This window comes from Sebastes fasciatus, chromosome 5 (genome assembly GCF_043250625.1).
Source record: "Sebastes fasciatus isolate fSebFas1 chromosome 5, fSebFas1.pri, whole genome shotgun sequence".
Lineage (NCBI taxonomy): Eukaryota > Metazoa > Chordata > Actinopteri > Perciformes > Sebastidae > Sebastes > Sebastes fasciatus.
Genome location: NC_133799.1, coordinates 35,031,434 through 35,058,945, shown reverse-complemented (window position 1 = coordinate 35,058,945; position 27,512 = coordinate 35,031,434). Strand labels below are relative to the sequence as shown.

At 42.5% G+C, this 27,512-nt stretch overlaps 1 protein-coding gene across 1 annotated transcript; it reads left to right on the top strand.

The window, feature by feature from the left end:
• Nucleotides 1-1,049: 1,049 nt before the first annotated feature.
• On the top strand, nt 1,050-27,148 carry LOC141768511 (uncharacterized). The gene is made up of 14 exons (XM_074636838.1): nt 1,050-1,230; nt 6,189-6,314; nt 6,998-7,153; nt 8,458-8,596; nt 10,938-11,107; nt 12,468-12,602; nt 12,985-13,170; nt 13,296-13,927; nt 15,379-15,521; nt 17,489-17,710; nt 17,946-18,185; nt 18,778-18,911; nt 19,496-19,822; nt 19,931-27,148. Exons 1-14 carry the CDS (start codon nt 1,174-1,176, stop codon nt 24,233-24,235), a joined length of 6,972 nt encoding a protein of 2,323 aa, XP_074492939.1. The 5' UTR covers nt 1,050-1,173; the 3' UTR covers nt 24,236-27,148.
• Nucleotides 27,149-27,512: the final 364 nt, after the last annotated feature.

The following is a 27,512-nucleotide window of genomic DNA, read 5'->3' as shown; positions in this document are numbered from 1 at the left end:
GAATGTTGTGAACGCGAACAGCTGATTGTAATGTGACGCACAGGACACGAACAGCAGTCTCCTGCATGAGAGCCTTGTGTTTGCTTGACCCACCCGCCCGGTGTGTCTCTTTCACTCTTTAAACTACGTCACCACAGTCACTTTCTCTGAGCGTTTACTGTTGCTGCGGATGGCTTTACACTGTAGTTAATGGAAAGCCCGGTGTGTCACATATGCGTATTCTCCGTCTAGTCTGCTTTAGTTTCGCTCTGCTAATCTACACATTCGGGGGATGCCGTCGTAATTAAATGTTTCAAGTGTCCACATATAAACCCGACTTCAGTTGAACTGTGTCGGCGCACAGTTTGACACAAATCGTTGTCAGTTTAGCCTGACTATCATGAACTACTGCGCTGCTACAGCGCTGCTACGGTGCTGCTACCATTCCTGGTGCGCTGCCAAAACTTTCCGGGTAAAACTCACGCTCCAGAGTTTCTGTTCCGCGCATTCGAGTAGTAGACCTAAACAGCTGTTTGGGTAACGGCGTACCGAAAGGATGTTGGGACCGAACAGAACGTCCTGTATCGAACGGTTCAGGTCAAATACACGAACCGTTCCACCACTAGTAAGGACTTGGAGGAGTAATGTCTACCTGAGCAGAGAATGAAGTGTCTCTCCCTCTGTGTGTTTTAATAGAGCATGAGGACCCCCCCCCCCAGGTTAACGCTGTTACCTCTGTCAGCAAACCAACTGTCATTGCAAAAGGGTCAAATATATATTAACAGAAAAGAGTTGTACTTATGGTACATTTCGTCCTGACTGAATGTTTTTATGGCGTGTTCTACCTGTCTGTCCCTGTCAGCATAATCTAGTATTCAGCCTCGAGGCTTTACTGTAACCTCTCAAAGCATATAGCAGTGAGCAAAACACACCTTTGAGAAACACGCATGCATGTGACAGTTGAAGTTATAATAGCGTACATGAGGCGAGGGGAGGGAGGAGGAGGAGGAGGAGGAGAGGGGCTGCACATGCAGGACTGGTTGTAGGTGGAGGGAGGGGGATGAAGATGATATAGGTGTGTCTTTAGCAGGTAGTACAGTTTGTTCTGTGTGGACCTCAAGTCCTCCGTGGTTTTTTTTCTACCACACATAGAGAGGACAGGTTGGCGTAAGAAGCCGCGGTATCCCTTCACTCATGGCTCGGCTCTCTTTCGCAGAAGTGTGCCTACTGCTTCCGTTAGTGCTGGCCTTGGTGAGTATTCGCCCCGAAGCTGCTTATAACTTTCACCTTGACACGCCGGGACATGCTGCAGGCCATGATGGGACCTGTTGTCACAGGAGAGTGATTCACTCTTCAAGTGGACTAATTTGCACTTTATTATTATTATTATTATTTTTAAATGCAATTACTGATGAAGCACCCTTAAGTAGATATGACACACGATTGCTTTACTTTAATTGTTTTTCAAAGCCATCATGCACGTCAGAAAATATTTGCAGTTCCAGCACCCAAATACTAATAATGTAAATAAAGCTGCTGCATCACTAAATAATGCATGGGTGAGCAGAAACCGTAGGTGTAATGTAAAGCACGGTGATGATGATGTGTCTCTGCTGTAACTACAGCGTGCAGCAGTCAGAGATGAGAGATAAGCTGCTAACGCCGGCGTGTTTTATGTTGCAGCTGCAGCTGTATATAAGCCATAAAATGGAGACGTGCCTGAACAATAACGTGCTGGAAAGCTGGTCTGTCTGTCTATAAAAGCTGCTTGGGATGTAAACTCATCAAAGTTTACTATCTACTGTATTTGTGTTGAGGTATACTATGTATAGTGAAGCCAAGTCAAGTCCATTTATACATTTAAGTTGCCTCAAAGGGCATTCGTGGTACAAAATACTGTTCAGTGATGTAAGGATAAAGCCTGTAGAAAGTATTATTACATAACAGAATGTAATTAGGGCCCGAGCACGAAAGTGCCAGGACCCCAACGGTGTCCTGGCACGAAAGTGCAAGGAAACCTATTGTTTTTCTAAGTATTATTATTATTTTTCCGCTGGAATATCGCGTTTTTGGGACCTTTTCCATCCCCAAAAACTCACCAAAAGTGGAATATGCATCAGAACTGGTGGGAAATTCAAAGTTCTGTATTGATTGGGCTCGGGTGTCGCCAGCGGGCGAGATAGCGCCCCCTAATGTAGGCAGTTTTTCAGGGAAAGTTTCTTTGATCTTCACAAAATTCAAGTATGTAATTGCATACGTCTTGAAGTTCGTGTTAAATATTTTTGAGATTTTTTCGGCAAACAGGAAGTCAGCCAACTTGGATTTCCTGCGTGATTTTAAAATTTACGAACATATGTTTGAAGACTTTAGGATGCACAAAAACTCATGAAACTTTACACGCACATCCAAACTCATAATTACTTTGATTTAAAATAATAAAAATAGAATGATCATGCAAACAAGTGGACAGCCAGAAAAAAAGTAGTATTTACATACAATGAAAAGCATAAGTAAAAGAAATTGATGCCTTGGTTTACATATTCGAAAAGGAGCGAAAAGAAGTACAAACTTGTTTAATCCCAGCCCTTCTCCATAAGTCATTCATTAATAATTTACCAGCTTCCTTATTGAGCTATACATATACTCTAATTCATTTTCCCAAACTTGTCTTAATATAATAATTATTACCTTTTATCTCTGTCATACAGAAATATAAATTAATTACTGATATAATTATCCTTATCAAAATTTAAATTCATTATCAATCCAGAATACCAATTAATTACTTATATATTTATCTTAATCATTTTGACTAGTTGTTTATGCGCATATTATTATTATAATATACAATACGCACATGTAATACAATATATATATACCCAAAATCAAATATCTACAAATTTGCATTATTCTTTACAGAAAAAATAGGAAGATATACTTAAAGATAATTTTTTGGGGCTTTTATTGAGAGAGATAGTGATAGTGGTGAAATGTGGAGAGAGAGGGGATGACAATGCAGAAAGGGCCACAGGCCAGATTTGAACCCTGGGCCGCTGCAGCAAGGACTCGCCTATTTGATACATGGGGCACCCGCTCTACCCGGTGAGCTAACCGGCGCCCCGGAACATAGACTAAGAGAGAATAAATATTAAGTAACCAAATGAATAAATAAACAGTAACCCCTCTAAACACCTTGTGATTGTCAAATCCCCTCTTCATCCCTGTACCTTGAGAATATCATCCTTATTTTAAACTGGTTTAAGTTTGGACATTGCTCTAGCTCCACATTTAAACTGTTCCATAGTTTCACTCCACAGATTGAGATACAAAAGTAGCCCTCCCTGCCTTTTATATAAGCCTTACACAATATACAAAAATGTAATTCAATTAAATTAAAACAAACAAACAAAACCCCCAAAAATAGGTTTAGATGGAGATAATTAGTTTTAGTTGTGTTAATATTTTGGCTTCAGTTGTGTTATGTATGATTGCTGATGGCATGTGATTGAAAACAGCATTAGACAGTTTAATCAGTAACATTCATGTCTTTGTTTTATTAATTTAATAAATGGCGTCTTCACGTGTGAACAAGCTGATGACCGGAACGTCCGGTGACTTTCGAAGCATGTTGCCTTTGCTGTTTTCTGGCACACTTGGATTCCCACTGAGAAGTTGATATATGTTTTGCTGTGGTAACTTGTTCCATAATTAGGAGCAGCGGCAGCAAAAGCACGATCACCCCACAGCTTATACCTCGACCTCGGGACTTCTAAAACAAAGTTGACCAGATGACCGCAAAGCCCCGTTAGGCTCGCGGAGAGTTAAAATCTCGGACAAATTATTATTATTATTATTTATTTATTTTTTTCTCTTTGTATTATTATATATATATATTTTTTATATTATTCTATTCTTTTTTTATTTTATTTTTTTTAAATTTTATTTCAATTTGAATGCTGATGTTTCCCTAATGTACTTATTGTGTTCGTCTCTAAGCTCAATTACTTAAAATATGGTTTATAAACTATTGTAATTATGAACTGTAAATTGCATATACGAAAACAACCTCGGAAAAAAAAGGGGAAAAAATAAAGTATATATAAATATTAAAAGAAATCTCGGACAAATAAGGTGGGGCAAGGCCGTCAATGGCTTTAAAAACAAACATCAAGAGCTTAAAATCGATTCTAAAGTGAATTGGAAGCCAATAGAGTGAGTAAAGTACGGAGGTGATGCGTTCACGTCTGGAAGTTAAAAAGCGAGCAGCAGCATTTTTCACAAGTTGGAGGTGCGCGAGGGAAGACTGGTTGAGACCAACATACAGAGCATTACAATAATCAAGTCTCGAGCTAATAAAGGTGTGTATATATATATATATATATATATATATATATATATATATATAACTTCACTTGGTGTCACAGGTGGTAATGCACTAGTCAGACACACTACCAACTATATCACCTCGCCCATGCAGTGTTAAATGAAAGTAGCTAATCTAATGGACCATTTAACTGCTACCAAACTACATGCTCCAAGTGCTGTAGCTGCTCCCAACTCGTTCACCGTGCTGGCACAGGAACTTAGTTTTATCCTCACCCGGTGTAAACAGGTGCTGAATGCCAAACATTATTCACATTGAGTGCTGGAACACGCCTCGCTCACCTCTTCTTCAGCAAGATCACACAAGATAAGACTTTATTTTAGAAACTATACTTCCATGAACACTCACGATCAGTCAGTGTGCTATTTTGGACCCACTAATATTTTAATTATAATTAGCACAACTTTACACGACCATCTGTGTTATTTTGAGACACCATTAGGTTGTAAGTCCTGATATTTAACCACAACTTTAATCAATTAATCATTAACATGTACATTGTGTATACATACACTTCTATCAGCTGAGAGCATTTGGTTTAATATACAATAAATATTAGTTTAATATACTTTACATATGTAAATATACCTGGAAGAACAATTTGAGTAAACATTGTATTTTCAAGGAGCCCTGTATGCAAGTGCATTTAAATACAATTAATTATAACTTAAGAGTGCCAAAGCAGTACTGTCAAACACACTGAAGTGCAGTCGAGTGTTGTTAAAGTTTTTACTACCTAACATAGAATCATTTCAACACTAATTCAGGGGCCACAAAGTAAAGGAGACAGAGTCCGTGTTTCAAGAGTGGTTGCGTGGGTTGCCGACATCGCCGATCCCAACGCTGATGTCGTGATGATAGAATGATCATGACTTAAGACCTCGGCCACACTGGGAATGTCAGGAGCACGTGGCGGCTGCATTACCTGTTGTTCTTTTATTTCGGCGTCCGTGTTAACAGGTTAGAGCAGCCACACTGCCAGGGGCTGCGTCTCTTCCCGAGATTTGAGGTCTCGCCTATTTTTGATGCAAGCCGCGCGGTTCACAGCAACAACAGACAGTGAAAGTGATCTATTGACTGTATAATGACATCATATCAGCAACATTGCTACTGTTTCAATGTCTCTATCTGTAGAAAATGTTATCGAGATGAAAAAAAGTAAAGATTTATTTTTAAATCAACCCTGCTTTCATTTCAAAATAAAAGCCCTCAAGCTTTTTTTTTCTGTGGACAGAATTCCTTCATTTGTTAACACGAGGCATTTATTCTGAAATATGTGCCGGACAGTGTTGTAGAACATGCAGTGACTTGGAGAGCTCCATGGATGAATATAGTATGGCGTTTTAATTGTGGATTATTACTATTATTTACAAATTACCACACGTTTCTTAACCTTTCTCTGTCTAAAATAAATATAAATGACATTTATAATGAAATGAAATGGCCATTATGAAACACCCGACGCATCAATCACGCAGCCGCCACGCGCTCCTGACGTTCCCAGTGTGGACGAAGCGTTAGTATTCTAAGTACAGTCAATATATATTTTTACATACCTCCACACACTTGTTCATTCTCATCTTTCCTCTATAGTTGATCAGTTACACCACAGCCAGGGAAACTCTAATTCAGTAATGGTGTATTTACATGGAAACCGTATTTTTTTCTGTCTTTCAGTAAGCTACTAGTTTCCCTTCATTTCAGTATGAAAAATGCCTCTAAAGTGCACGTAGACTACGCATACCACACAGCGCTGCACGCTGTACTGCTCACTAGAGTCTCCATTTAAGGCCGAATCAAGTGTACGTGTGCCGTTTGCTTTCAGATGCTCAGCGCTGAGGCAGCAGCGAAGAGGCCAAAGACACTGAGGAGGCAGAAGAGAGAGTGGATCCTTCCTCCTGCCAAGCTGATGGAGAACACCGACTACAGTGGGAAGGAATTCATCGCCAAGGTCATTTGGCTTTTCCTCATAAAAATCATATTTCCCACAATTAGCATATAATTGGGTTAATAATGTATCACGTAAACTGGTAAACAAAGAACTGGTTTCTGTCACGTCATTGGCTGGTTGCCAATAACCCTGCAGTGATTAAACCCGTTTCCACTTGTTGTTTTCAGTCAGTTCCAATCCTCAGCTGTACCTACTACAGAGAATTTGGCCTGGGATTAAAGGCTGACATCAACTCGGGGTGAAAGTGCCAAACCAATAAAAAAATAAGACATGAGAGGCACAGTGACTTTACGACAAAGGGGTGTTGTCTGTTTTTTATTAAACGGTTACTACACACACCTGGAAAGATTTCATAAAATAAACACACAGCGATACAAAATGTATTTATAATTAATAATAACTCTTGAAGATTGGGGTGATTGTTAACTTTTATATGGATATCACTATTAATAGTTGAAGTAGTGTTGAATCATGTACAGTCTTGAGGGGATGGTACGCCGCTGGAGACCAGGAGGGCCTTTTACATACAGCGTGTGCTCTAGGGGCTCCATTGTCTCATAACCTGTTCTTGAATGTAATTTATGTCGGGCAATGTTCCAACTCAATGTTAGTCAAGACGTCGCGTTCCAGCTAGTGGAAAGACTGATACCACTTTCCTGTCTGTGCCTGTGTTTCGTTGCCAGATTCGCTCTGATAAAGACAAAGGTCAAAAGGTGGAGTATCATCTCACTGGAGCAGGAGCTGACAGGCCACCCTTCAACCTCTTCAGGGTGGACCCTGACACAGGGTTTGTACGCATCACTGGTATGCTGGACCGGGAGAAATGCCCATTCTACAACGTAAGTCTCTCCTTAAATAACTTCCAGGCCTCGTACTATACTGAACGGACTGAAACCTGTTGAACAATAGTGGGACAACGGGTAACGCAGCTCGGTTTCCGTCGGTCACAAGGCTTTACTGATGTCACTAAGCTTCCCCCTCACACATATTTGTGGATCTCTAAGACAAAATATTGTTTTTGTGTTATGGATTGTTTCAGCTCCAAATTTGAAAAATTTGAAAATATAGAGATTCCATCTCTCTTGACAAAGCTATGAGTTAATGTGGTTAGCGAGTGGTCAGACTAGAGGGGTTGTGATTAGCTCATATACATGAAATTTTAACAAGGCAGTGGTAAGAGGCTCAAACTCACAACCAGTAGGCGATTTGTTAATTTTTAACAGGGGGGGGGACGGGACGGATTCCTTCGTTCATTTCGAACCTCCCGGGATGAAGGGCGGGTCGCAATTACAAATCCGTCTGCTACTTCTGCACCACGGACAGCGCCATGCATTCATCAATACCATAGAGTGTTTATAAGAAGTGGACATAGTCACCGTGACCGTCACCCATTGGTTTGTAGACTGCCGTTTTGAAGCCTTGAATTCAGAATTTCGGCCATCGCCATATTGGGGTTTTTTTGCAACCGGGAGTGACACGAGAGGGTGGAGCTAAATAAGACATTTTTAGGAGGCCAAAAAGGTTATAATTAACTGTCATGAACTGAAAACACACTGTGAAAGGGTTAAAGCTGTAAAACGAAAACACAGACAACCATAATTTACTAAATGAACATCATGCTGTATTGAAGAAGACTTGAAACTAGCGATTGAGACCATAAACTCATGTTTACAATGTTTACTGAGGTAATAAATCAAGTGAGAAGTAAGCTCATTTTCTCATAGACTTCTATAGAATCATACTTCTTTTAGCAACAAGAGGAGTCGCCCCCTGTTGGCTGTTGGAAAGAATGTAAGTTTAAGACACTTCAGCATTGGCTTCACTTCTCAGACCCCGGAGGTTTGTCCAGCACTGATCAATATAGGGCACACCAGCTTATTGGGAATGGCAGTGGCAGAAAGTAATAGCAGGAAGTTCACTAACAACATTTGTTTTGTCTGGGTTATCCCAACCAGGCATAGACATTAAAGGGTAACTTCTGTATTTTTCAACCTGGACCCTATTTTACCATGTTTTTGTGTCTAAGTTAGGAGACAATGTGTTCTGAAACTGGTCCAGTATTGAGGGAGAACACTGCAGACAGCAGCCAGATTGATAGTAAACTGTCTAAGCTTGTACCCATCTCTTCATGTAATTCATGCAGCTAACAGGGAAAGCTAAATACAGAGATGGGACCACAGCAGAGGATGACATCCCACTGATGGTCACAGTCCTGGACAAGAATGACAACCCTCCTGAGTTTGATCTGCAATATGGCAACATCACAGAGACCAGCATAACAGGTATTGTCAGACTTTAAACACCTATTTCTCCATCAGCCTGTTACTGTGAGTGATAGATACAATCAGAGTCAAGTCAATTTTATTTGTATAGCTCAAAATCACAAATCACAAATACAATCTGTACAGAAAGACTTAACCAAAAAAATAAAATGAAGAAACCTCAGGAAGAGCAACAGAGGAGGGATCCCCCTTGCAGGATGGACAGACGTGCAATAGATGTCGTGTGTACAGAGTAACAACATAATGAAAATATAACATAGACAATCTATATGACAAAAATGTATATGTAAAATGTGAACATATGTGAGAAGCAGCTTCCAGGCATCGCCAAACAGATAGAGCTAGAGCAACACGACCTCCTCTCGACGCCAAACCGGTAGAGCCAGAGCAACACGACCTCCTCTCCATGCCAACCAGATAGAGCCTTAGCAACACGACCTCCTCTCCATGCCAGATAGATAGAGCCTGAGCAACACGACCTCCTCTCCACGTCAAGATAGATAGAGCCAGAGCAACACAACCTCCTCTGCACGCCAGATAGATAGAGCCCGAGCAACAAGACCTCCTCTCCACGTCAAGATAGATAGAGCCCGAGCAACAAGACCTCCTCTCCACATCAAGATAGATAGAGCCAGAGCTACACGACCACCTCTCCACGCCAAATAGATAGAGCCAGAGCCCCGGGCAACACAACCTCCTCTCCACCATAAACCTAGAGAGAGGATCATATTTTTGTTTTTTAATTCACAGTTGCTTAGTAACATAAACGTATGTTAAGGCAACATGTGATTGTTTGTTCATGCTGCCAGCACTGTCAATCAAATCTGATCAAACCACACCAACACAGCGCTGATGAAGCAGATCGTCCAACCCGTTCTCACTTGGCAACTCGTCAAATACAGACGCTTGCTCAGTGGCCCTCGGTGTTTGATAGACCGAGACACATCAAGACACCCTTTAACGTCCGTATGAAATGCACCGGGCTTTCAACCAACTCCAATGTAAACCCATCCACGTCAATATTAGAAGCTCAGAGCAACTGACGTAGCGTAAAGAAAACTAACACAGACTTTCTCCCAGGAGACTGACGCTGTTCATGTCCCATGTGAAACCAAGTCAACATTGAATTATTTCAATAACACATGTATAGCATGTATTTTTATTTTGAAATATTTTTTTTCATGGGCTAGGGATGCACTGATACCACTTTTTTTTTTTTTAGTACTTACATTTGGGTACTGAGTACCGATACAAGTACTTCTCTGTGCCAAAAGACCCTCGTTAACAGCCATCTGGAGGGTGTGACCGACACACGGCAGGCTGGGGAGTCCCGCATACGAGGCGGTGCGCCGCGACCGGCTCTAGGTCGGCTTGGAACGGCTCAGGGCGAAGGTGCTTCCCGGGGCCGTGGCCAAAGTGCTCGCTGCGCCCTTTCACGTAAAAGGCGCCAGGGGTCTGCGGCGATGTCTGCAGCCCACCCGACCCGTCTTGAATCACGGACGAAGGAGTCTAACGCACACGCGCGAGTCAGAGGGTGCAAGCAAAACCCAGTGGTGCAATGAAAGTGAGGGCCGGTGCGGGCCGACTAAGGTGGGATCCCGGGCCCCGTGGGATCGGGCGCATGAGCGTGTACGATAGGACCCGAAAATGGTGGTATCGGTGCCGTTGTATCGGAGACGTTTTGCGAGTACGAGTACATGAGCACAGTACCCGATACCCGATACTGGTATCGGTATCGGTGCATCCCTAGCGTGGGCAGAAATGTGTCTCTAATCATCAGAAAAAGGACAAACATTGGTATAAAGCAGCCCAGGTTTGTTTCCTGACGAAGAAGAACCTAACCCCTAATGTCTGTCTTCTCCTGGAAAGAAACCTATTTTTGGACTCAGCAGTAAAACAGGGAGTCGCATGACAATATGAGGTAGAGCAGATCGCCCACCAATTGGAAGGTCGGCAGTTCGATCTGTCGAAGTGTCCTTGGGCAAGATACTGAACCCCAAATTGCTCCTGAAGGCTGAGCCATCAGTGTGTGAATGGTGAATGGGTGAATGCTGACATCTAGTGTAAAGTGCTTTGAGTGGTCGGAAGACTAGAAAGGAGCTATATAAATGCAAGTCCATTCATTTACCATACGATAAGGGTTGATAGTTGATGGTTATGTATGAATGATCCAATTCAAAGTCATCTGACATTCATATATCACACAACATCCTCATAAATGGTGTTACCGTAGTCTGTCTTATTAGATGGAAACACAGTCTGGATATACTGTGTGTGGATATTGAACACTCCTGATCCTGATCCTGCTGAGATTGTGTTGTACTGTTGTGATCCACCGCAGATACCTATGTTATGCAGATCGTGGGGAAAGATGCAGACGAAGATGGAACAATTAATGCAGAGATCGCCTACTCCATCATCAGTCAGGAGCCAGAAGGCACGGGTCACATGTTCACTTTAGACCAAAAGACGGGCAAGCTGTACGTCAAAGAGCCCACACTGGACAGAGAGGTGAGGCTATACTGCTCACTGCACATAAAACACATTTCAACATATGCTGCAGCTTTTCTGTGAAAACGAATGCTAAAGATCCTCTCTGATCTGTCTGAACAACCCATTCTCAGTCTTAACTCATCAAATACCGACACTCTGTCAGTGATCCCTCGCCGACTGATACCAGCGCACCCTTCAGATTCTGTATGTAACCCACTCAAACTCACTCCAATGTAAACCCATCCGGGTCAATATTACTTATTTTACCTCACTTTTGTTACGTAGCTCACATACTTAACAAATGCTGCGTACAAAGTATTTTAAACCCCAAACAACCACGATTTTTTCCTAAGCCTAACCAAGTAACTTTAAAATTTACGACGGAGTATTACGGCCACATTGAGGGGAAAAAAACAAAAAACGGAGATTTCGAGAATAAAGTCATAACTTTACGAGAAAAAAAAGGAAAGTGAATAAAAGAATAAACGCAGTTTCTTTCACAATCTTTTCAAGGTCCTGATACCGATGATAATGTGGTGCTGATGTGCCAAAAGATGAGGTATTTGGTTATTTGTGAAACCTAAACAAAAGCTTAACTTCACAAGACGCTCCACGTTCCTCATTTTCACACTATTTCCCCTCTAAAATAACACGTAAAATTACTACTTTATAATATTATGACTTTATTCTCATAATACTACCACTTTTTTCTCATAAACCTATGTCTTTATTCTCATAATATTACCACTTTTTTTCTCGTAAACCTATGACTTTATTCTCGAAATCTCCGATTTTTTTTTTTCCTCGATGTGGCCCTAATACTCCGCCGTAAAAACAAAGTAAACCAATGTGGGAGGTTTATTTTGAAAAGACACCGTAGCATGTAACGAGTTTAAACTGACACTAGAATACCACTCTACTGTCAGCTTTGCTCGTTTTGCCTTGAGCGTCACAGTTGGAAGTGTAGAGCCGCTCACAGAGCTGCTGTATTCAACGAGCTGGGAGTGAGAATGTGTTGGTCTGACGGGTGAAATAATGATAGGTAATGTATTTCCTCTTGAATTCAGTTTGTTCAGTTGGATGGGAAGTAAACATTACTCTCTCATCTCTCTGATTCTCCCATCGTTTGAACCAATCACTACATCCAACCTATAAAAGGGCAGTCCGGTGGTTTACAGTCATTCATCAACTAATCACACGTTTAATTATACAACAATTTTAATATACAAATTTAATTGTTCTCTGAAATTTAACATCAAGGTGGAATCAGAGAGAGATTTGTGAAGATCTGTTGACTGACTTTTGTCAACACTTGTATGCGCAGTATGTTCGCATTTCATTTAATAACTGAAGGATGTGTCTGTTTTTCCTCCGACAGACTTTCGACTTCTACAAACTGGTTATAAAGGGGACTGACATGGGAGGGGCAGCAGGGGGACTAGAGGGGACAGGAACTGTGGAGATCAAAGTCCTGGACATCAATGACAACATCCCCGTTCTGGAAAAATCTGAGGTGAGGAAAACGACATTTACAGTCCACACAAACAAACACAGGACATTCACCCAGGAGACTGCTGTTCATGCTTTGTGTGAAACCAAGTCAATGTTGACAAACCCTAGCCACGCCCCTAGCTGCAGTAGCTCCTCACAGGACGCCGATTGGTTGGACACAAACGCATTACTTAAAGCCTGACGAGACAGGTTTTCGTCCGATATGTGATTCCGCTATTCTCGCGTGATCTTGCGACATCAGCTCGAGAATCCAGCTGCCTTGGGAGGTTACAGTGCTATCTGGTTTTCACACACTCCTGTTTCCAGTGTTCAGAATGCACATAACAGACAGCAAGACAATTTGAACTACTGACTGCATGTTTTGAATCATGTTCTGTTGGCAGTACAATGGCGCAGTGGATGAAAATGTCCATGATGTAATTGTGATGAGAATCAAAGCTCTGGACGCAGACCTTGAACACAGCGACAACTGGCTGACTGTCTACACAATCGCCAAAGGAAATGAGGAAAATCTCTTCTCCATTGAGACAGACAAAGAAACCAATGAGGGCATCCTGAAGCTGATCAAGGTAATCATGTGACTTTGATTATTATTTTACTTACTGTAACTAGTGTTACTTGTGTCACTAACATTTGCCTGCTGCTTCTCACCTCTCATTGTCCTCTCTCTTGACCCTCCCTCCCGAACAAACAGCCTGTGGATTTTGAAGAAATCCAGAAGCTTGAGCTTGGCCTGCTCATTGAGAACGTAGCTCCTTTTACGGAGGGTGGTGCTATAATGATGGATGTGGACGTTCATGTTGGAGAGGGCGGAGGCGGAGGCGGAGGCGGAGGCGGAGGCGGAGGCGGCGGAGGCGTCGGCGCCGGCGTCGGCGCCGGTGTCGGTGTCGGCGTCGGCGTCGGCGTCGGCGCCGGCGCCGGTGCTGGAGTTGGAGTGGGTGTTGGAGCCGGTGTAGATGCAGGGGTAGACCTGGGATTAGACTTAGGGTTGGATGCTAGCCTTGAAGGAGGAGTGGATCTAGGGTTGGATGCTAGCCTTGAAGGAGGACTTAAGCCTGGAGTTGGGGTTAAGCCTGGTGTTGGGCCTGGAGTGGGGGTTGGACTTAAGCCAGGTGTCAAACCAGGACCAGGAAAAAAGCCAAGTGCACCGGCGAAGAGCTATCCCATTAAAATAGCAGTAAATAATGTACCTGAGGGTCCAGCATTCAGCCCTGACACCAAGCATGTTCCTGTGTCAGAAGATCCAAAAGAAGCACCGGAAGATGGTGTGATCGCAGTGTACACTGCCATCGATCCGGACACAGGAAAACAAGCTGAAGACGTCAGGTTAGTCAAGATACAAAACTTAAAAAAAGAAGAGTCTACAGTCTACAGCTAGCAGCCCTGTGAGGCTGAACTTATCACTGATGTTTGTAATGTTTGACATGTGCGACAAAGTCGCCGGAATAAAATGTTGGCATTGTACGTTTTTGCAAACCAGAGATACGTTGAATCTTGACCTGACCTGATCAGAACCCAAAATACGTTTCAAATCAGTCTCATGGCTCATGACAATTAATTTAATCGTTGCTGAGATATTTTAATCTGGACCAAAGTGGTTGACCAACCGATTGATGTTTGCCATCAATAGAGCTATGCCAACAGCGTGGCAAAAATGGCAACAATAAAAATATCTAAAGGAATAGTTCAAAAATTTGGAAAACACATTTATATTTATTTTTTTGCTTTGAGTTTGATGAAAAGATGGATATCATTCTCCTGCCGTCCGTGCACTAAGTGTGTAGCTTGAGCCAGGAAGTGATTATCTTAAGAGTAAAGACCGGCAAAAAGGGAAACCGATATGAATTATTGGTGGGTGTAGTTTTGAACTTTGGACAGAGCCAGACTCTGTTTCCCCTCTGCTTCCAGTCTTTACGCTAAGTTTAGCTAATCGACTCCTGGCTTTAGCGACAACGGCACAACTGCACTCTGAAACCCTTTATTTCCAATGGTTTGCACCGCACCGCAGCATCTTTCCGCTGCATCGAGCAAAGCGCGGGTAGCAGCGCAGCTCAAAACCGCTGCGTTGTGTCTTAAAGGTCCCATATTGTAAAAAGTGAGATTTTCATGTCTTTTTATATTATAAAGCAGGTTTAAGTGCTTTATAAATACTGTTAAACTATCAAAACACTTAATCCACAGAGAAATACACACAGCCCGTATTCAGAAATTGCGCGTTTGAAACAAGCCGTTAGGATTTCTGTCCATTTGTGATGTCACAAATATACAATATTTAGACCATTACACGGTTTTAAACGTAAACATTCTAAATGTGTCCCAGTTTATTTCCTGTTGCAGTGTATGTGAATAACATCAGCTGACAGGAAGTAAACATGGACCCAAGCTTTTGCCTAGCAACGCAATTCCATTGCTATTCCATTGCAATTCCATTGAAATGCACTAAAATGGAGCGTTTCAGACAGAGGGTAAATACAGGTATATTCAGGCAGACAGTATGAGGAAAATAAAGTTTTTTTGAACATTACAGCATGTAAACATGTTCTAGAAGAAACACAAAATACAAGTATGAACCTGAAAATGAGCACGATATGGGACCTTTAAAGGGCCATTCCACAGACTTGAAAATCTCGCCTCTCTCAGCGAAAAAGTGATTCAGTTTTTTTCCCCAAATGTTGAACTGATACTTTAACCAAATCACTACTTTTAGTTAAACACTTAACTGTTATTACTTTTCTTAATATTTGTGTTCCTTTTCTTACATATTTGCTGTGCTCCAGTTATGCCAAAGCCTATGATCCAGACAACTGGTTTACCATCGACGAAGAAACAGCTGAGATCAAACTCAACAAGGTACCAGATAGAGAATCGCCTTTCTTGGTGAATGGTACCTACATTGCCAAGATTCTGGCAATAACCAAAGGTAATCCCCATTTGTACTTTATAATCCTGTAAGATTATTGTGAACCAGAAGGCTTCATTTCTGGCTTCTTGCTACGCCTTCTCTGTTTAAACAGGCTCTGCCTTCGCTTCTGAAGGACTCTCTTTTAATAATGCAATGCTTCACTTCTCTGAACATGATTTATCACCTGTATGTTTATGAGTTTGATGATCGGTTCATAAACGTATTTGCCCGAGGTAATATATGAAATGAATCACACTGATCTCTGACAGAACCTGCAAAACCACGTTGTGCCTCGAGGTGTGTCAGCCACAGAATGAGAACATCCAGCGTCAGTTTTAACAGACCTCCATAAAAAAAACACCTTCATCGGTACATAAACACCATCTAATTGGGGATTATTAATATAATGATCATCATTTTGTTATTATTGTTATTATTATTTTTAACGTATTTGCTTCAACAGTGTACTGAGCAGGTATTTTTGGCAGACTGAAGTTCAAGGCTTATGTTTGAGTCACTCATTTTGTGTAAAGCTACTGGGGGGAAACAGAGAGGATCTTGTGGTCTTGCAGTCTGTGTGCTGTTTTTTTTCCTTCTCTTTTTTGTCCTTTTTGCCTCTCTTGGACAGATGACAAGGTAGAGGCAGACTGGAAATGGAGGGAAACAGAGAGGGGTATGACATGCAACAAATGTCTCAGCTGGAATCAAACCAAGAACATTGCAGTTATATGACTAAATAGTTTTTTTTTTGGTCAAGTGCTTCCTCATCCGATGAGAGGGTCGTACTGTAAAGGAAAGAGGGTGTCGTATCCTGTACAGATTGTAAAGCCCCCTGAGCGAGGTCTGAAATTAGCACCAGCCACCTGCCAAATGCGGGTAAATTGTTGGCAGTGGAGGGTGAAATCATAAGGACACCCATCACTTTGGCAGGCAGGGAAAACGGTAGTGATGAGAATAGAGAACCGTATTGTTCGCTTTCTTGGCATCTCATGCCTCCGTGACTAACGATTCCTCTTATTGATGCTTTCCGACAGTTACGCATGCACAATGACGCATACGCACGCTGTATCATGTTTCAGTTTGATTGGGACCGGGGACACGATGGAGAGAAAAAAAACGCTCAACAGCAAGGCACTACTAAACCTGAGGCTGTGCATCCTATTTTTCGCGGATAAATCGACACTGTGAACAACAAATCTGTGTTTAAATCAGCAGGAGGAGAGTTAGTAACGTTAGCTGTTAGCAACCGGTGGGCAGCACAGTCCTGACTGGATAAATAGCGGAGCTACTGATGCTAACATATAGGTGCCATAATGTTATTATTATGAGGCGTTCAAAGTCTGCTCAGGAAAAAAAGGACTATTGGCCGAAGGTATATTACAACGTTATCATGATGTGTTCAAATGTAATCTGTAAAATTCCGTTTTTGGCGAGAAACTTGAATAAATCCAGTTGCTTGAAGGAGATGTTTTCACATCAATATAAAATAGATATTAGAGAGAGAATTATGACCTGTTTAACTTCATAACAACTTTCCAAGATTTGTTTTTAATCAAAGCAAATCTTTAAATATTCATAATCATTTGAATTGTGTTCATTTTTATGCAAATAACCACTATAGATACATGTACAGATATAGGTATAGTACCCTCCCTCCACTGTGTAATTCGAACACTGTAATTAACCATGTACATAATGTTGTTTTTGTGTAAAATATATCAAACATTGAATGACATCAGATTTGAAATGTTATTCCTTCATTTAGGGCAGGGATTTCAAAAGTGGCAGACGAAAAAAAAACCTGCCTGCCACAGTGGTAGACAGTGAAAAAAGTTAATTTCTGCCCCTGAGGCTAATTTCTGATTTGCGATATTGGGCTATACAACTAAAATTGCCTTGACTTGATATGACATGTGCTGTAACCGTTTGGCTACAGGCGCTTTAGTCTGTGTGCTGATTGACTTATAAACTGTTGTCATCCTCAGACATGCCATCAAAGACAGCCACGGGAACAATAGCCATTCAAGTCGCTGACTCCAACGACCACTGTCCCACCCTGACCACCACCCAGAGCGACCTGTGCTCCGACAAAAAAACTGTTCATGTTACCGGCTTTGACGAGGACGTGAGTCCCAACGCAGCTCCATTTACATTCAGAATCATACCCGAGGGGACACGAGGCAACTGGGAAGTAGAAGTCATCAACGGTAACAGAACTATTCTCTTTCCTTTTGCATTTTGTCTTCTTTTTAGCAGCTTGTCACAGTGTAATTGATCAAGATATAAACTGCCTGTATTGAATATTATTCAGTTAGTACTAAAAAAACTGCTAAAGTAAGCTATGATGATGTATGAAGCTACAAACAGCATAGCCATTTTGATTTAGATTTGAATGATAATGCAGTGTGAATTTAACAGTCATCTGTCCTTTGTTGTCTCTAGCGACGACTTCCGCTCTTCACTCCCGTGATGCTCTGTGGCCCGGCACATATGAGCTGCAGGTGGAGGTGTCGGACGCTCAGGGTCTGTCTTGCCCGGCCAATGAGGTTTTTAAAGTGGCAGTTTGTACCTGCGTGGAAACAGAGGGCTGCGGCCCGAGGACAGACAGACAAGGAACTACTTCATCTAAGCTCGCTGCCCCGGCCATCGGCCTGCTGCTAATGGCAATGTGCCTACTGCTGTGTGAGTTGAACTTTAATAAAAGCACCCTAGTACACGTTCTCATCCCAACTTTTCACACACTGACGCTTTCTCAGACCCCTTGGCGTCACTTTTCGGTCGCAGTAAACACGTGCTGAATATTGTGAAGTTTACAAAAACACTTGATTAGGTTCAGGCAACAAAACCACTTAGTTATGTTTAGGGAAAAAAACAACATGGTTTGGTCTTAAAACTACGTTTGTACAGTGAAAATGACATTAAACGTTGTGAACACGAATGAACAGCCAATTGAAACATGACGCACGGGACGAGAACAGCGGTCTCCATTTTGAGGACATTCCGTGTGTCATGATGACGCATTTTAAGCTTTACGTGTGTCATTTCACGCCACAGGGTTAACGTTACAAAACGGCCTTTCACATGACATCATGGTTAGGTTTAAAGGTCCCATATTGTAAAAAGTGAGATTTTCAGGTCTTTTACATTATAAAGCAGGTTTAAGTGCTTTATAAATACTGTTAAACTATCAAAACGCTCAATATACGGAGAAATACATACAGCCCAATTTAAATTTGCTTGACATTGATCTGAATGTTTTTGCTTCTCTCTACAGTCATCCCTCTTCTCCTGCTGTTCTGTCAGTGTGGAGGTGCAGACACCATCTTTCCCGACCAATTTAGTGATCTGCCATTCGACGCCAAAGAACACCTCATATCCTACCACACTGAAGGCAAAGGCGAGGATAAGGTTGGCTGGCATTTTTGTTTCCTTTTAATGAGAAGAAACGGACACATCGCCTTTCTTCTGTTAGTTTATCAATAAACAGAATGAGACATAATCCTAGTATTATCGAAAATTAACGTCTTATGTAGAAACCAAGCTGCGGTGTTGGAGGGGAAAGGTGGTAGAAGGCTATTTGGTGTGTCACTCTTGTCACCGATCATTTAAATTGGGTCCACATGAGGACAAACAGGAAGTTTCAACCTGTTTACTGCCATTCCGAGAACTGATTTTTATCTTTCAAGTGCCTTTAATTAAAGAATTACTCAAATTATGTTAGGGGTTTGAATAAAATAGCTTCCATTTATAGTTAGGCATGACAATTAGTTATGAAGCGTGTTGCATCCCCTTTCAGAGAGAATAAACTTTTTTGTTTTAAAATGTAAAGCTGCAAACTACAAATACAGCAGCTGGTGGTGATTTAATGGTTCGGATTCTAATGACTTTTAACCTATATGCTTTTTTGATACCACACCCAGATTGCCAAGTCAAAATCATACATAGTTGTGTTGATAGGTAACAATTTCTTTCTTCTGTAAATTTTTTTTTAGGAAGTGCCACTCCTAAGTGCCCCTCTCACGTTGGGAACCCAGAAGAAAGTTGAGTCCGCAGCAGCAGCATCGAACTTCAACACCGGTCTGTCGAATTTCAAAGAAACTCGCAAGACGACTAGGGTCTATGAAACTCTGCAGGGTTTTCAGGAAACCGGCCAAAGTTTAATGGAGGTTGACAACGTCTACAGGTCTCCAAGGCAATCGTTCAACTATGGCAATAGCAGTACTTCATTCAGCAGGGGAACATTTCGTCGCCAACAAACGACAGATCTGTATGAGGATATAGCCCTCCCTGACGATTACCTTGATGATTACTACTCACAGGTACTATGCTAGCTTTGCATGCAGCTGCTTTTTTCACCAGATCTTTCACATACAAACAGATGTTATGAGTTCATAGACACCACTGTGCTATTTCTTTGCCCTAAACAGAAAGCGGCGTGCGCTCTGCCAGTGAAGGACAGTCTGCTGGAGTATGATTATGAGGGCCAGGGCTCCCCCGCTGGCTCAGTGGGCTGCTGTAGCATCCTGGAGTCTGACAACGACCTGCGGTTCCTCAATGACCTCGAGCCAAAGTTCAAGACTCTGGCTGAGATCTGTTCCCCTCCCAAGCCAACACCCAAACCTTCCCTGACACACAAAGTAACAGGTGCTGTCAAAACCACGGTTGATATTGTTGAACCAGTTGTTCAGCACAAAATTGAACGTAGTGCTGAAACATACCATACTGATATCAAGACAGAGAAAGTCATGTCATCTACTAACATCTCCAAATCATCCGTCAGTACTGTAAGCGCTGCCCCGTCATCCATGACACTCCCTCCTCGCTCCAAGGTTACTAACATCAGTCATACCTCTAACATCAGTCATTCTGCTACTCTTCCCCGTCAAGCTCAGACAGTTATACTACAGCAGCAGCAGCAGCAGCCAATTTACTACACCACCAGCCCTATGCTACAGCCCATGCACTATGTAGTTCAACCACAGCTTCAGAACACGGTTCTGCTGGCAGATGGGGCCCATGGAGGCAATTTTCAAGGCCTGTATGTAGTCAGTGGGCCCCAGAGTCCTTCTTCTGGACTTGTAATCAGTGGACCCCAAGTCTCTTCTTCTGGACTTGTAATCAGTGGACCCCAAGTCTCTTCTTCTGGGCTAGTTATCCAGGGCTTTGGGAGCCCCAAAAGCCCTGCCAGCCCCGCCAGTCCAGTAAGCCCCACCTTTTTGCTACCTGGTAGCCCAGGTGTGTCTCAGGGCTCAGTCCCTGCGGAGGGCTGGAAAATAATAGGGCCAGATCCTGGTGGTAACTTTATGCTAGTAATGGATGACAGTGGTCCAGGTGAGGCAAAGGGGGTGGACCCAGGCTCATCTCAGGGCACTTTGCCCAGAGGTGCTATCCTGGTAAAAGAGGCTGCTCCCCCTCAGGGGGTGTTAGGCCCAGCAGCCCAGGGAAGTGTGTATGGCATTCTGTCAGGACACACTGTTGCTAATGGGGGGGGTTATGTTGCAGTAAATAGCAATTTGGGGCAAACATGGTTTGGACAGCCAGGGCAGATAGGGTTAGGGCCGGTCGATGTTTTGGGAGTTGGTGTTGGACAGCCAAGAATGGGATTGGGACATGTGGTGACGGTGCAGCCAGAAGTCAAACAGGCTGGAATTTGGCCCGCTGGGATGAATCCAGTTGGGATTAGGCAGGTCAGTGTAAACCAGTTCCAAGGAATTCCACCTTTGGAGCAAACAACTCAGTTTAAAACATTTACAATAGATTCACCGATCCAAGAGTATCCAACACAAACATCCGAAAAATATTCAATTGTAAATCTTGAGGAGGATATTGAGAAATTATTAGCAAGGCCAGATGTACTGCAGACATCATTGGAGCAGTCTGACACAGTGGTAGAGGAACTAGGAGATACAATAGACGATCAGTTGAATAAAATCACTGAAGCTCCAACAAACACATTTACCGATGTCATCAGTCAAACAGCAGAATCCAATGACCCACAACAGAACGCAGAGGAAGAACAATCAGAACAGCAGGAGAACTATGTTCCCTCCGAAGGGTTTTCCCAGGAAGATATATCTGGATCAGATGTCACATTTACTCAAGGAGAGGGAGACCACATCAACCACATCAGTCAAATACATGATAGCACAGAACAAAATATGGGCAGACAGGAAGTGTCACCTTTGAAAGAAGAAGAAGAAGAAGAAGTGGAAGAAGAAGGAAAACCTGTTGTGCTCTGCATGGTTGCAGGTCCAGAGTACAGAAGTGCTGACGTTGAACCTCAATCAAATGAAGTCACAGAGGATCAAAGTAACAGAGCCCGGGAGGAAGATGTCAGCCCAGCAGAGAAAGTTGTTTCAGGCTTAGAAACAAATCAGGTCATTGCCACATCTGATAGTATCCAGGCAGAAGAGAATATGGAGGAAATGACTACCGTCACCGGAGATTCACAAGAAGAGGTTAAGGCAGAGCAGGAGCAACTGCTAGATTCTGAAATAGGACTCAGTACTGCGGGTGACGATTTGTCAGCAACTCCTCCAAACGAGAGTTCGACAGACACCGTGAATGCGTCTGAAGAGAGGTCCTCCACCGATCAAGAAGCAATGCCAGAACTACAGGTGGATCATAGTGAAGGGAGTGAGATAGTGGAAGGACATGCAAATACAGATGTTGCTGATTCTGAATCAAGAACGTCGTTGCAAACTGTGAGCACTGTTTTAACTGTCCAAGAAGAAGAAGGAGATCTGGGTGATTCAAATTTGAAATCAGCATTAGATGAAATTACCACTCAAGTACAAGTAGAGGGCTCCGCTGTGCCAGCCGTTTTAACATTAGAGCAACATCTGCACACAGCAGAAGATGGTAGCGCTGGCCACAAAGAAGAAGAAGATGATGATAGTCAACAAAATATGTCCGAATCAGGAGCAGGAGAGGATCAAGTCAATGCAGATGCAAACAGTATAAGTGACGGAGAGAAAGAGGAGAGTATTGTTGAGGATGGAGTGTCACAGCAGGGTTTCAGTACCTCTGATGACCAAGACACCGTGAATGCGTCTGAAGAGAGGTCCTCCGCCGATCAAGAAGCAATGCCAGAACTACAGGTGGATCATAGTGAAGGGAGTGAGATAGTGGAAGGACATGCAAATACAGATGTTGTTGATTCTGAAGCAAGAACGTCGTTGCAAACTGTGAGCACTGTTTTAACTGTCCAAGAAGAAGAAGGAGATCTGGGTGATTCAAATTTGAAATCAGCATTAGATGAAATTACCACTCAAGTACAAGTAGAGGGCTCCGCTGTGCCAGCTGTTTTAACATTAGAGCAACATCTGCACACAGCAGAAGATGGTAGCGCTGGCCACAAAGAAGAAGAAGATGATGATAGTCAACAAAATATGTCCGAATCAGGAGCAGGAGAGGATCAAGTCAATGCAGATGCAAACAGTATAAGTGACGGAGAGAAAGAGGAGAGTATTGTTGAGGATGGAGTGTCACAGCAGGGTTTCAGTACCTCTGATGACCAAGACACTGAAAGACAATATGCTTTGACCACGGAGGATGATTTAATCTCAGATGACAACATTAATGATGAAGAGAACGATGAAGAGGAAATGGTGCAACAAAATGTAAGCTTCTCAGATGACCAAGATGAAGAGAGTCCAAAGGAAGATTCATCGCACACAAGTTCTCAAGTGAATGATACCTTAATCTCAGATGATAACATAAATGTTCCAGAGAAAGAGGAGGAGGAGGAGACTCTGGAGGAAGCGGCGTTATCCATACAGCAACATGTTAGCATCACAGATGAAGAAAGCGAAGGAGAAGATGCACCAGGTACAAGTTATCCTGTAGAGGAAGAAGGCATTCTGACGTCAGAGACTGAATGTCTATCCGAGGAAGATCAGGTGGCAGCAACGTCAAAGGTGATTGAAACTGAAGTTGCTACACGTCAAGTAAGGCAAGGGGTGGACTCTTCTCAGATAGGAGACATAACTGTGGATATTCCTGAGGGACTAGATACTGCTGGTCGAGCATTAGCGAGGGGGGCTAACATGGAGGGTTTGGATGATGTGGTCACATCTTCAGAGGAACTGAGATCATCCAGGGTGGCCACAGGACAGGTTTCTATGTCCAGCAAACATAAAGGGGCCAGTGGTAGCATATTGGCATCTGGAAACGTAGCTGAGGGTAAAACAATTCAGTCTGATTACCAGAACACAGACGTAATTCAAATTGAACAGAGCGAGGGTGGAGTTCTCACTTTGGAAAAGGGCAAAGCAGAGGTCCCTTTTGACCTTGAGATTACAGAGGGATTACATACTAGTGCAACTAATGCATCTGCTCAGGTATCACCGACATCTTATTCAGAGATTGAAGTGGTGGACGAGACCATATCTTCAGTGCTGGAAACAGACCCAGGCTCGGCAGAGACAGGAACCGCAAGCTTTATTGCAACGAGCGAGGTAGCTGAGGGCGCTGGTTACCTCGTTCAGAATGAGAGCGTGCACATGACTGGAGAAGCAGCAGGGGTAGGCCCAAATACTTTAGGGAAAGTTGGCTCGACTTTGCTGGAGGTTGGGTCAGAAGCTCCAAATTACATGCATGAGGCTGAAGCAAGCGGTGGCGAAGTGAATCCCGCCCAGCTTCAAACTCCTCGGAACAAATCCAGAAAAAGTAAAAAGGACAAGAATCCTCAAAGTCTAAAAAGCCCCTCTGAAAAGTGTAAACAACAGTGATTGCTTTCAGTTTTAAAGCTGCAAGTATAGCAACTATACAGTAACCCATTGCGTTAAATGTGGAAGTGGTATGCCCCGGTTGAATTGGCAACTCTACAAAACGGAAACCAGAACGCTTCCGATTACCAAAATCTAGTCCCGCTGCTACAGATTCTACATGTGAATGCAGAATCTGTTTATAGAGATTGGTGTTGGGCACTGTTGACATACTCAAAACACATGTAAACCCAGACACCATAGTGTGTTGACATCTTGACCTAGGCAGATTGAATTGCACCAACCAGCAATGATTTAAGTCAGTGCATCAGGACACTACTCTGTTGTAATTCCCAGTGTTGATGTGGGTCACAGATGCAGGAAAGCACCAGTTTTGTGTCATTATCGTTCATCATCGTCATTCTATTTGTAGAAGTCTCTTTCCCCGGGTCAGGTTGCTGCTGCGACTGAAATTGGATTGAAGGTGATGGGTACTACCCTGTAATTTTCTTTTAAATTTTTTGTAGGATGAGTTTGGTGTACAGGCTAGTGGCTGTTTCTAGTGGTCTATGCCTATGATTTTTCCACTGTCCCGATTTGTCATTGCAGCCTGGCTTGGTGCTGTTTAGGCATGTTACCAATGCCAACCCTGTCTCCTGCAAAATTACGTTCCCATTCAACTGAACTGAACTCTCAATGACGTATCGAGGGAAATGTATTTCCTCCCAGATTATAGTCACAGTTTTAAACATGTGGTTAATGTTGTAAATTGAAACAAAAAACAAAAAATGCAACAAAACTACTTGGTTAGGTTCAGGCCCAGATCACCCAGAGTGCGTTTTAGCCGCCTGGTGCGGCTTTTTGTAATTTGTTTTCAGTGAGAGTGAAGCATTTTGCATTTGCACACTGATTTTGCATGGCTGAGCGCCTAGTGTTTTTCTGTTCTGTGTGCCTCGAGTTGAAAAAATCTCAACTCGGAGCGGAAAAGCGCCCGACGTCATTCGCGTTCTTTGTCATTGTGGTGATTTTTGCTGGATACCCGGAGCTTTATGACTTTACTAACCGTAGTTACCATGATCTGAACAGAAAACAGCAGGAGGCAAATTAGTGCGGTATTTGAGATTTGGGGTAGGCGAAGTTGTTTTCATTAAATTAAAGGGATAGTTTTTTTGTTTTGAAGTGGGGTTGTATGAGGTACTTATACATCCATAGTAGGTGTATTACTTACAGTAGATGACGGTCGGCGTGCTACCCAGCTTGGACAAACAGACGGGAGCACCGACACCGGAGCCAAGCAATACAGTGCTGTGGATGTGGATGCAGTCAGACAGCCCTTTCCTTCTCCTTTCTGACGGAGAACTGAAATGAAAGTAAAATTTATCTATGCTCTCACCAAAGCCAGCAGGCTCAGATGGCAAAAACAGTATCAGTATAGGTTCCCTGTTGGAAAAAAAAAGGTTTTTCTAACGCCCCCCATCCACAGCACTGTTGCTTTGCTCCAGTGTCGGTGCTCCTGTCCGTTTCTCCCTGCTGGGATACCTCATACAACCCCACTTCAAAACACCCAAACTATCCCCTTAAGCTGTACTACTGACTATTAGGTAGCATACAGTTCATGGTTTGTCTGTAACTGTAGAAAATGTCACAGACAGTGCGCCTCACGTTTTCCACCTGCACAGTGCACTCTGTCTGATCAGTGCCTTAGGCAACAAAACTACTTTGTTGGTTTAGTAAAAAAACATCATAGTTTGGCTTAAAATGACTACGTTTGTTCCAATATTTAAGCTACGGACGTAAATTACGATAAGTGAACGTTGACTTTTGGTTTTGCATGTGACACCAACAGCGGTCTCCCGGTTGAAAGTCCCATCCCCCCGACCTCCTCTCTATGCGGATGATAACATAATTTTTCAGTAGCCAGGGCTGTATCAAGCTCACGTGTCAAACTAAAAACAGAACACTCTGAAGTACCGATGTGTAAAACATTTGTGAAATCCGACATTCAAAGGGTTTAGTTTGCCAAAAAAGTATTCTCTGCTGCAATTTCGTGATTTTTGAAGTGGCACAGTCCTCGAAGTTAAGTATATTGTCTACTGGTACTTTATTTCACAGGCTACTAAATAGACAAGAGTGGCAGAAGACCGAACACGGTTGAGTTCAGCATATTTTCACATTACAGTGAGCTTACATAACTTTTGCAGAGCGGCGGGCCACTTTGGGAACAAGTGACAATTACAGGAAAGGGTAAATGCTGAAACATGACAAACTGTAGAGTAACAGTAGCACAAGTAGACAAGAGACCTAAAGTCAGTGAACTGACTCAACACACAAAGCAATATAAGGTTTGTTGACATTAGCTTAACTTTAGCCAGCATAACCAACTGGTCATACCAGACCAGGAAAGGCTATAACAGCAACGGATGGGAAATTCTGTGTTTTATGTGTCTGTCAATTCATCATAATTGAAAATACAATGATTGTTTTATTGCTTTGATTGATCACTAATGAAAACAGCTTTTACATAATCAGAAAACATGTATAAATTCATGAGAGCTGTTGTCTGTAAAAAAAAGTTCCAATCTTGTGTTTAGAATATTGGTGGTGGGTTGGGCCAACCCTTTTGTTTACAATTACTTGCATATCGAGACTTAAATATCATGCATAATGTATCTTTCACTATCCTCATTTCATCGTTACCATATAGCCATGTTTGTGTTGTAGGCATCTCTTCTTACTGGATGAAATGTAAATGTAAACAACTACTAGAACATGTTTAACCGGTTGTAATGTAAGTAGGAGAAGCTGTGCCGGATTTTCGAGCACATTTGTCTGAACCTGCATATGGGAGTTATTGTGTTTAAGGAGTCATTTGATGATTTCATCTTCTTGTCAGGGAAAATAATTTACATTACTTTTTATTAAAATGCAATCTGGGAATTCTGAATACGGTCATCATTTCATTTAAGTCAGTCAATTTGACGTACGGTATGATGTGTGTTTGTGTACACTTAAGTGTGCTCTCAGGGCTGAATGCTTATCTTGGATGTGAACCAGTTTCATTGTTATCTCTGCCAAGGAGTTATGTTTTCAGTTTGTCTGTCTGTTTTTCCAGCAGGATTACAGAAAAACTACTTTAACTTGGTGGAAGGATGTAGCATGGGAATGGGGTTCTGAATCACGGGACGGATATATTTATTATTTTTCAATTTTTGTCCATGGCAGAGGTCTACGCTTTTCGAGTGACCTTCTAGTTGTACATATAATAATAATAATAAGCAATCATTTTGATCCCTGAACGCAG

Bases quoted from the DNA above. Each gene is read 5' to 3' on its own strand.
- LOC141768511 (XM_074636838.1), top strand. From the start codon at position 1,174: ATGGCTCGGCTCTCTTTCGCAGAAGTGTGCCTACTGCTTCCGTTAGTG. The intron at 15,522-17,488 runs GTAATCCCCATT...TGTCATCCTCAG, and splicing joins GATTCTGGCAATAACCAAAG to ACATGCCATCAAAGACAGCC. The intron at 18,186-18,777 runs GTGAGTTGAACT...TTCTCTCTACAG, and splicing joins GGCAATGTGCCTACTGCTGT to TCATCCCTCTTCTCCTGCTG.